This window comes from Notamacropus eugenii, chromosome 1 (assembly GCF_028372415.1).
Source record: "Notamacropus eugenii isolate mMacEug1 chromosome 1, mMacEug1.pri_v2, whole genome shotgun sequence".
Lineage (NCBI taxonomy): Eukaryota > Metazoa > Chordata > Mammalia > Diprotodontia > Macropodidae > Notamacropus > Notamacropus eugenii.
Genome location: NC_092872.1, coordinates 679,480,414 through 679,491,924, shown reverse-complemented (window position 1 = coordinate 679,491,924; position 11,511 = coordinate 679,480,414). Strand labels below are relative to the sequence as shown.

Sequence of the window (11,511 nt, the reverse complement as noted above, 5' to 3'; positions counted from 1 at the left end):
TAGTACATTTATTTGGTATATATATTTATTATATTGTATTATATTATATATTATACATAATATATAATTATATAACATATAATTATATAATTATACTATATATATTAAATATATATTTATTATATTATTTATTATATAAATATATATTGTACATTATTTATTTATTATAAGTATGCCTGGCACTTAATTAATGAGGAACATAGTAAATGGGAAGATGAGTAGATGAAATTCTTACAACCAGAGAATCTTAGAATTTGAAGAGATCTTAGAAGAATGTGCATCTTCGTAACTTTTGCTCATTAAGTTTTCTAGTTCTATCTCACTCCAGACTAGGAATCTCCTTTAGAGTAAACCCAAAGAGTGCCAACCCAATCTGGACTGGATCCTAGCAAATGGATGTTACTGCCTATTAAGGTAGCCTGGTCCATTGGGCCTCAGCTCGTGGTTTGGTTTGGTTTTAATTTATCTTATCTTATTTTTAATTTATGGAATAAAACAAGCATAGTTGACAGCTCTTAACTGAAAGGCAGTCGATAGAGAACCATAACTGGAGTCAAGGAGACCTTGGATTGAATCTGACCTTGGATAACAAGTAATCCTTGCGCCCCAGTTACCTCATCTTTACAACTAGGGGGTTGGAGTCCCTCTGTATAAAGTCTCCTTCCCCTGCATTTTCTAACCTCTCTCCTAGTTCTCCTTCTATGGTATGATGAACTATGATGAGGAACAGACAAGTGCGAGGAGAACTGAGTTAATAATCAGGAGTTCTGAGTTCAAATCCCAGTTTAGTCCTTAATTCATTGTGAGACCTTGATCAAATCACTTGTCTGGATCTCAATTTCCACTTGTAAGATTTGGAGTTGGATTTGGTGTTTCTAAGGTTTCTTCCAACACTGAAATTATAGGAACTGAGCCTCAAGATAACTCCATATTTGTTAAAATGCATAGATTGACTTTTCAAATTAAATAATGGGTATTTTTGTTTTCTTTCAGATGAAGGAAGTTCATGATGAAAGGGGAAACCAAACCATTATCTCTGAGTTTCTTCTCCTGGGCCTGCCTATCCAACCAGAGATGAAGGCTCCTTTCTGTGCTCTCTTCTTGGCCATGTACCTTGCTACAGTCCTTGGAAACATGCTTATCATCCTCTTGATTCATGTGGATTCCCATCTACATACACCCATGTATCTGTTCCTCAGCAACCTGTCCTTCTCTGACATGTGCTTCTCCTCTGTGACCATCCCCAAATTGCTGGTAAACATGCAGAGCAAGAAACCAGTCATTCCCTATCCTGGCTGCCTGGCCCAGATGTATTTCTTCCTTTTCTTTGGAGACCTGGAGAGCTTACTGCTGGTGGCCATGGCCTATGACCGCTATGTGGCCATCTGCCACCCACTACACTACACTGTCATCATGAGCCCCAAGCTGTGCAGCTTTCTTCTGGTCCTTTCCTGGGTCCTTACTGCCTTCCATGCCCTGCTGCATACCTTGCTCATGTCCAGATTATCCTTCTGTGCCAACAACATCATCCCCCACTTCTTCTGTGATATGTCTGCCCTGCTGAAATTGGCCTGCTCAGACACCCAGACAAATGAGCTGGTAATCTTTGTCATGGGGGGGCTACTTTTGGTTGTGCCATTCCTGATAATTATCACATCTTATGCCCGTATCCTCTTTTCTATACTCAGAGTGCCCTCTGTCAGAGGCATCCGCAAGGCCTTTTCTACCTGTGGCTCTCACCTCACAGTGGTCTCTCTCTTCTATGGGACAATAATTGGCCTCTATTTGTGCCCTTCAGCCAACAACTCCACGATAAAGGAGACAGTCATGTCAGTCATGTACACTGTGGTAACACCAATGCTGAACCCCTTCATCTATAGTCTGAGGAATAAAGACATGAAAGGGGCCTTCAAGAAACTCCTGCAAGGAAGAAAACTTTCCTTCTCTCTAGGACTGTGATACTGATCCCCTAATCCTAAATTCTCACTTTTATAAGTGAGTAAACTGATATCTACAGAAATAATCTGATCTAGGTTCTGGTGGTTGAGATGGGATTAGAACCTAGATGTCCTGCTTATTGGTCATCTTAATCTAAGTCTCTTTCCATTGATGCTTCTAACAATTCTTTATAATAACAATAAGAATTCATGGTATAATATTAGTGTAGAGAGTAGAAAAATATCCAGTGTTGTCTCCTTGTTTCCATTATCTGTCATTCATTCCCATATATCCTGCATTACCAGAGTACTCTTCCTTAAATCCCTCTTTTATTACAGACCTCTCCTTTTCAAATACTGTTCAATCTTCTAAGACTGACTTTTCCTGTCTTCTCTCCCCCTGCTCCTCTCCATAATATTCTGTACTACAACTAGACTAGTCTCATCACAGTTCCTATTGTTATCTCTACTATTACCCACTTTCCCAGATAAAGGTCTCTCTCCTTCTTTTCTCAACATTCTCTGCCCTTTACAGTACAATTCAAATCCCCCTTCTTTGACATATTTTAAATCATTTTTTTAAAAATATGTTGAATACTTCCTAAGCATTAGATTCTGTATTAGACATAGCACTCTTATGTCTTCTCAGCTATCCCTGACTGATGTATCCCTTCTCCAGATTCCTAAATTATGAAATTGTCTAATGTAGCAATTCTTTATGTAGAAATTTAAGAATTATCTTCTTTTTGATGCAAATGTAATTATATCTGGATATGATAATATTATCATGGGGTATTTTTTGGTGAGAGAAAGGAATTCTTAACTAAAACAGTTTAATTTAAACATTATTATTCAACACACCATGTCCAAGACAACTCTCTAAGAGCATAAGTTTCCATTAAGTTGCTTTTCTCCATTGATTGAGGGAATTTCCACATCCTGAATTCGCCCGTACCAAGGATTCTTGGAACTAAATTACCTTAAAAATAGCACGGCAAAGCAGCATTTAAAAATGAAAACATCTAGGTAAGATTCAGTGCCTTAACCTTTATACCGAAACTCTCAAAAAATTAATAAACTATTTTAAACTATATTATTTTAAAGGTGATTGGGAGGTAGAATATAGTGGAGCTAGAGGAATACTGAGCTCCCTTTCAAATCTGAAACTCCATGATTCTGTGCTTCCATGATTCTGACAAAATTTATCTGGACACTAAGTTGTGTAGTCATATTTTTACTCTAAATTTTGTACTTAATTAAAAAGATTAAGGCCATCTGGTATGAATTGCTTCCTATGTATCTCAAACTGTCTTATATTCTCTTCTTTCTTTCCCCCTACTTTCAACTGATGAAATTGACCATCCAAACACGGACTTGATCCCATCCCCTCTGATTTCTTCAGGCCTGCTCAATCTGTCATCATCATCATCATCATCATCATCATCATCATCATCATCATCATCATCTCTTCCTCCTCCTCCTTACCCTCCTCTTCTTCCATCTTTTTCTCTCCTCAAGAAACTGTTGGCAGGAAACAAACTCCCCTTCTCCCTAGAACTCTGATACTGAGGCTTGTAGCACAATACTTCAAAATAGTGATGAGAATACATGGTACAATAGTAATAATCTAGAAAGTATAAAATATCCGCTTTCATCACCTTCCACTTTCACTGCTTCCTTTCTCACATGTCCTTCATAGCAAATCACTCTTTCTCAACCATATCGTTTATGAAATTCCTCTCCAAACAAATGCTTTTCAATCTTCCCAGCCTGACTTTTCCTGCCTCATCTCTCCCTACTCCTCTATGTATCATCTATATTCCAACCTGTCTAGTCTTTTACACCATACTTCTTCATCTAGAATTCTCTCCATTTCCTATTTCAGTTCAACTTGCCCTTAAAAGTCCAGTTCAAATTTATCTCCATTCATTCAATCAACATTTATCAAAAATATACAGTTGCTAGTGGGCACACTAGGTAGTACAGTGGATTGAGTGCTGGGCCTGGAATCAGAAAGACTCATCTTCCTGAGTTCAAATCTGACCTCAAATACTTACTAGCTGTATGACTCTGGACAAGTCACTTAACCCTATTTGCTTCAGTTCCTCATTTGTAAAATTAAACTAGAGAAGAGAATGGCAAACTACTCTATCTTTTCCAAGAAGCCTCACATGCGAGTCATGAAGAGTTAGGCACAAATGAAATGACTGAACAACAAAATACTATGGCTAGACCTTTAATAGACCCTCACATTTTAAAGTCCTCAGAGACCATCTCTGCCTGAACTGATCAATCTATCCTTTGATTTCTTAAAAAACTAGGTCCTCTATCTCTTGTTTAACAGTACTTGATATGCAGTTGTTAAATCTCTTCTTCTATGGCTTGAGTTATTTCATTATTGAGCTATTCCAATCATGAAATTACTAAGCTTTTCACTAGTCAATGCCCTGACTCACCCAGACAGATTGTAAAAGAAGGACCATTCCAATCATCACCATCAATGACTGACACTCTAAGATTAAACCACTTTTATTCTCATTGTTCCATTTGATCTTCACAATAACTATGAGGTAAATAGTGCATTGAGTATTACTATCTTCATTTAACAGTACATGGAATTGGAGATTACCTGAAATTATTTCCTCAAAATACACAGTAACTATCAAAGCCAAGACTTCACAGGACTACTGTCTAACACTTAGAAGTTTATGTTTTTCAGTGAGATAAAAATATAATAATGCTTTGTCTTTGGGGTGAAGAAAAATTGTTAGCTAAAACATCTTAATTTAAATATGATTCCTTAATACTGTAAACCTCAGGTAAGGCTTTAAAACTGTAAGTTACAGATTTATTGACACATTTGTGAAGGAATTTTCCATACCAAGATTCCTCCCATACCAATGAAATCATAGATGCTATTTTAAAAATACCAGCAGAGCATTATTTTTTAAAAAGAAAGAAATTTTCTTCATCACTAATCTTTAATGGCTAAAATTTTTAAATGTTGTAATATAAACAATATTGTTGAAGAAGTCATGTTCTTTGGGGTTATATATTAGACTAAGTACCACTGAGTTCCCTTCCAACTCGGAAATCCATTGAAAATGTGTTTCTGTGGTTCTGACTTGATTTTGGCCACTTTTCAGGACAATAAATTTTCAAATTGTAGCCTCATATTTTCACTTTGTACTAAAATACTTCAAAAGCAGCCTGAACATATCATTAAAGAGACATGTGATCAGGAAAGAAGGTGGGGTAATCATGTAGCAAAAGACAAGATATGAACAGTGTGTATGTGTCCGTGTTAGTGTGCATGCATTCTACTGATGCACCTGTAATATTCAGAAATCTAAGGGAAGGTCCCCAAAATATTGGTTGGACTTCCCTGTGATGGAGTGACAGGAGGACATCAACAAGGATTGTACTGGATAAAAAAAGTATGTCCAGTTCACAAGCAAGTTGGATGGATGCTGGAGGTACTCAATCTATGTTATATGATGGCTGAATAATACAGGATATTTAACTTGGAGAAGATTTAAGGGAGAAGTGGGTAAGATAATCTCTATCTTCAAATATTTAAAGGATTTCCATGGGGGAAAGGACTGGATTTCTTCTGCTTGGCTCCAGCTTTCAGGATTGGCACCATAGAATGGAAGAGAGATTAAGATTCAATATAAGAAGTTTTTAGCAATTAGAAGAATTCAAAAATGGGAAGGGCCACCTTGGAAGGAAATTACTTTTTTAGCACTCTAGGTATCCAAGAGGCAAACTAACAGCCTAACATTTCCCAAGGTAGAGAAGGAGAACAATGAATGCTATTGTTGTATAAGAAATGATGAGGGGGGCAGAGCCAAGATGGCGGAGTAGAAAGACGCACATACACGTAGCTCCGAACCCACAACCCATAGAACGGCTACAGGGAAGTAACTCACGGCGAATTGTGCACCCAGAGGCCACGGAATATTGGAGCGAGGGAGATTTCTGTTCCTGAGAGACCTGCAAACCTCTCACGGGGGGTCCTTCATGCTGCGGACTGGGCGCCGGGACTGGGAGCTGAGTACAGCCCTGCCGCGGCCACGGCACCGAGAGGAAAAGATCCGAGCGGGCTTCAGGGACGGGATCTCCAGCGGCCGCACAAGTCCCTCCACCCACAGGTGATGGGGGTCAGTGAGAGAGTCTCTTTGGAGGGTCGAGAGGGGAGTGCGGTGCCCCCATAACTCAGGCCCCCCCGGGAGGTAGAAGCTGAGGGGCGGCGGCAGACCAGGGCTCCCCAAGCAGGCAGGAGCCTGGATCCATTGTTGAAGGTCTGTGCATAAACTCCCTGAGGGAACTGAGCCTGAGAGGTGGCCCTGCCCCAACCTGAGCATCTGAACTTAATCTCACACTGAATAGCAGCCCTGCCCCCGCCCAAAGCCCTGAGGCTGGAAGCAGCATTTGAATCTCAGACCCCAAACCCTGGCTGGGAGGATCAGGAGGTGAGGTGGGTACGAGGAAAATATTCAGAGGTCAAGTCACTGGCTGGGAAAATGCCCAGAAAAGGGAAAAGAAATAAGACTATAGAAGATTACTTTCTTGGTGAACAGGCATTTCCTCCCTTCCTTTCTGATGAGGAAGAACAATGCTTACCATCAGGCAAAGACACAGAAGTCAAGGCTTCTGTGTCCCAGCCCACCCAATGGGCTCAGGCCATGGAAGAGCTCAAAAAGAATTTCGAAAATCAAGTTAGAGAGGTGGAGGAAAAGCTGGGAAGAGAAATGAGAGACATGAAGTCAAAGCATGAACAGCAGATCAGCTCCCTGCTAAAGGAGACCCAAAAAAATGCTGAAGAAATTAACACCTTGAAAACTAGCCTAACTCAATTGGCAAAAGAGGTTCAAAAAGCCAATGAGGAGAAGAATGCTTTCAAAAGCAGAATTAGCCAAATGGAAAAGGAGATTCAAAAGCTCACTGAAGAAAATAGTTCTTTCAAAATTAGAATGGCACAGATGGAGGCTAAGGACTTTATGCAAAACCAAGAAATCACAGAACAAAGAGAGAAGAATGGAAAAATGGAAGATAATGTGAAATATCTCATTGGAAAAACAACAGACCTGGAAAATAGATCCAGGAGAGACAATTTAAAAATTATGGGACTACCTGAAAGCCATGATCAAAAGAAGAGCCTAGACATCATCTTTCATGAAATTATCAAGGAAAACTGCCCTGAGATTCTAGAACCAGAGGGAAAAATAAATATTCAAGGAATCCACAGAACACTGCCTGAAAGAGATCCAAAAAGAGAAACTCCTAGGAACACTGTGGCCAAATTCCAGAGTTCCCAGGTCAAGGAGAAAATATTGCAAGCAGCTAGAAAGAAACAATTCAAGTATTGTGGAAATACAATCAGGATAACACAAGATCTAGCACCCTCTACATTAAGGGATTGAAGGGCATGGAATAGGATATTCCAGAAGTCAAAGGAACTAGGACTAAAACCAAGAATCACCTACCCAGCAAAACTGAGTATAATACTTCAGGGGAAAAATTGGTCTTTCAATGAAATAGAGGATTTTCAAGTATTCTTGATGAAAAGACCAGAGCTGAAAAGAAAATTTGACTTTCAAACACAAGAATGAAGAGAACCATGAAAAGGTGAACAGCAAAGAGAAGTCATAAGGGACTTACTAAAGCTGAACTGTTTACATTCCTACATGGAAAGACAATATTTGTAACTCTTGAAACATTTCAGTATCTGGGTACTGGGTGGGATTACACACACACACATGCACACACGCACACATACATAGAGACAGAGTGCACAGAGTGAATTGAAGAGGATGGGATCATATCTTAAAAAAAAAATGAAATCAAGCAGTGAGAGAAATATATTGGGAGGAGAAAGGGAGAAATTGAATGGGGCAAATTATCTCTCATAAAAGAGGCAAGCAAAAGACTCATTAGTGGAGGGATAAAGAGGGGAGGTGAGAGAAAACCATGAAGTCTACTCTCATCACATTCCACTAAAGGAAAGAATAAAATGCACGCTCATTTTGGTAGGAAAACCTATCTCACAATACAGGAAAGTGGGGGATAAGGGGACAAGCAGGGTGGGGGGGATGATAGAAGGGAGGACATGGGGAGGAGAGTGCAATTCGAGGTCGACACTCATGAGGAGGGATAGGATCAAAAGAGAATAGAAGTAATGGGGGACAGGATAGGATAGAGGGAAATATAGTTAGTCCTATACAACACAACTATTATGGAAGTCATTTGCAAAACTACACAGATTTGGCCTATATTGAATTGCTGGGCTTCCAAAGGGAAGGGGTGGAGAGGGAGGGAGGTAAAGAAGTTGGAACTCAAAGTGTTAGGATCAACTGTCGAGTAATGTTCTTGTCACTAGGAAATAAGAAATACAGGTAAAGGGGTATAGAAAGCTATCTGGCCCTACAGGACAAAAGAGAAGACGGAGACAAGGGCAGAGAGGGACGATAGAAGAGAGAGCAGATTGGTCATAGGGGCAATTAGAATGCTTGGTGTTTGGGGGGGAGGGGATAAAAGGGGAGAAAATTTGTAATGCAAAATTTTGTGAAAATGAATGTTAAAAGTTAAATAAATAAATTTAATTAAAAAAAATAAAAGTGTAAAATATATTTCCATTTTTATTATAAAAAAAAAGAAATGATGAGTAGGCAGATTTCAGAAAAATCTAGAAAGACTTACATGAACTGATGCTGAATGAAGTGAACAGAACCAGAACTTTGTACACAGGAACAGCAACACTGAGTGATGACTAACTTTGATAGACTTACCTCTCCTTAGCAATGCAAGGAAATAAGACAGCTCCAAAAGACTCATGATAGAAAATGCTATCCACATCTAGAAAAAGAACTTGGAAGTCTGAATGTAGATCAAAACACATTATTTTCAGTTGTGTTTGGGGTTTTTCTGTTTTATTCTTACTCGCGATTTTTCCCTTTTATTCTTATTTCACAACATGAGTAAGGTGGAAATGTGTTTAACATGATTGTACATATATAACCAAAATCAGATTGCTTGCTATCTGGTGGAAAGGGGAGGGAACACAGGTAGGGACAAGAAATTAGCATTCAAAATTTTACAAAAATGAATGCTGAAAATTATTTGTATATGTAATTGGGAACAATGAAATAATATTAAGGAAAAAAATAAATTTGGGCAAAGCTCTAGTTTCCTGACCAAAAAAAAATTGGATGCTATACCATCTGATATATACATATATATATATATATATATATACACATAAATACATATATATGCACATACATACATGCATATAAGTATTGATATTACTTTATTGTCTATAGTACCTTTTAGCAAGATATAATTTCCATGTCTCTTTAAATTAGTTGGTTTTGCTTTTGTTTTGCCTGAGGTCATGGTTGCTACCCCATCATTTTTTCCCTTCGGCTGAAGCATAATATATTCTGCTCCAGTCTTTTACCTTTAAAGTGTTACTCTATATCTCTGTGTTTCTTGTAAATAACATGTTATAGGATTCTGGTTTTTAATCTGGTATCTGCTTCTATTTTATGGTAGAGTTTTTATTGAACATTATAGATATATAGAGATAAAGATATACATATATGCACACATACATACATATGTGTGTATAGGTATGTATGTATATATACTATTGAATATTCTAAATGAAACAAAGAGTTGGTGGAAGAAAGTAATTTTTGGAGATATTTATCTGGGGACACAGCTGAGTCCTCATGACCCGCTTAAAGAAACTTTGAAATATAATGGGCAAGTCGCATGCCTTGTAAAAGTTATGAAAGTTGACTCTGAATAACCTATTCACAGAGGTTAAATGTAAAAGGTATAAAACTTGGACTAGACCATTCATACCTTGCAAAGGATTAACCTTTTTCAGATTTTTGAATAACCATTATAAAGGAAGTGTAAGAAGTATAAATACTTCCATTTAGGAGAGGTAAAGACACTCCATAATAAACTTGATGGAATCGTAAGGAAGTTAGGCACTGGCTGGCTGAAAGGGACCTCAGGGAGTATGAGAAACCTCTGAAAAGAAGGTCATCTCTGACAATGGAGCTGTAAAGGAAGAACTCGAGTCTTAATAGTGAGTTGTCCTTCCCTTTTCCTAGTACCTTTTCCAGTGTAGGAAAGGTAGCAAAAATTATTTCTCTCTCCTCTCAATCCATTGTCAGTGGCTACTATCTTGCAGTAGAACAAATCACCCAGTAAGGAGTTCCCAAAGAACGAGTGTAGATATTCCATTGGAGTGACCTACCCAGCAGAAACTGCACCCAGGAGGAGAAGCACTATGGCACCACCAAAAACAAAAACAAAAACACAATAACCTTGCAATGAGTGAGTTTCTTTGGCCACACGTGTTCCCTAAGTCTAAGTTCTGACTAGTAAATTTTTTTCAATACTTTCATAGCGGCCATGCTAGGACCATTTTTCCAACTCCTATTCACACTGTTTGGCCAGATCCCTGGAAGGTGGCAACTACTACTCTTCTTAGAGTTTTAAGGGTAACTCTGAGGGCTAAGCTCCTAGTGCTATAGTCACAAGTCCCTCATTATTGTGTTTCCTATTCTAATCAGCCAGTAGGCATCAATTAACTTTTAGCAAAGGGTATTTACTAAGGTAGAATAGTAAGGACAGTTGATATAAAAATCTATACTTATTTACAAAAAAGACTGAGGAACACCCTTCTACTAGTACACATAGATGAATAGGAAACAGGCTCTAACTATAAAGAACATGGAAGATTAAAGGGTAAATTCACAACTTCTGGTTCCTCAAAGTCCTTTCTTGAGTCAATAACCAGTATTCCTCCCTGTTTTAAGGAGAGATGCTCACTGAAGCTACTTCCTATCTTTCTGTCTGTCTGCGTTTGTGTCTCTGATTGTCCTCAGTGTATTTTCTCTATTCCTGGATTAATGTGTTTAATCTGGTCTCTCTAATAGTATGATCAATGGAGAGGAGCCCTCTGAGTTCACTCTTCCACCCCAATGCTCTTTCTCTGTCACAGACACAAAAGTCTACAAACAGATAAATTTCTCCCATTATTTAAAAACTCCTGGGATCTGCTTAGCTTCTTTGACTCCCCAATCACATCATTCTTTTCATAACTAAAATTAAGAGTGGTCTACACTTGATGAAAGGATAATAGGATATAGACATATTATTTGCACATTTTAAAAACCTAATCATATTAATTAACTAATTCATTGAATGAGATTAGGAGAGATGTCAAATGCCTTTCCTTACATGTTTGAAGCCAAAATGGTGGAGTAAAGGGAGCATTCAGGTAAAATTTTCCCAACATTCTCCTCCAAACAACTTTAAAATAATGTGTGAAATCAAATTCTGCAGCACCAAAACCAATAACATTTCAGAATGAAACATTTTTTGAGCCCAAGATAACTTGGGAACTTAGAAGGAAAGGTATATTGCCAAAAACTGGAAGATTGGAGGCGCTGTGGTTGATAGAAAAGAAAGAGATAACAGCAGTGGGGGCTAGGTGATCTGAGGGTCAAGATTTATATACTCTCTTAAGCAAGCAAGCAAGCAAGGTTAT

The 11,511-nt window shown here is 38.3% G+C and overlaps 1 protein-coding gene across 1 annotated transcript; it reads left to right on the top strand.

Moving 5' to 3' along the window:
* Nucleotides 1-969: 969 nt before the first annotated feature.
* LOC140519549 (olfactory receptor-like protein DTMT) lies at nt 970-1,959 on the top strand. Its single transcript, XM_072632668.1, has one exon. The coding sequence runs from the start codon at nt 970-972 to the stop codon at nt 1,957-1,959; it is 990 nt and encodes a 329-aa protein (XP_072488769.1).
* The last annotated feature ends 9,552 nt before the right edge of the window (nt 1,960-11,511 follow it).

Coding starts and splice junctions, on each gene's coding strand:
- LOC140519549 (XM_072632668.1), top strand. CDS start 970: ATGGGTATTTTTGTTTTCTTTCAGATGAAGGAAGTTCATGATGAAAGG.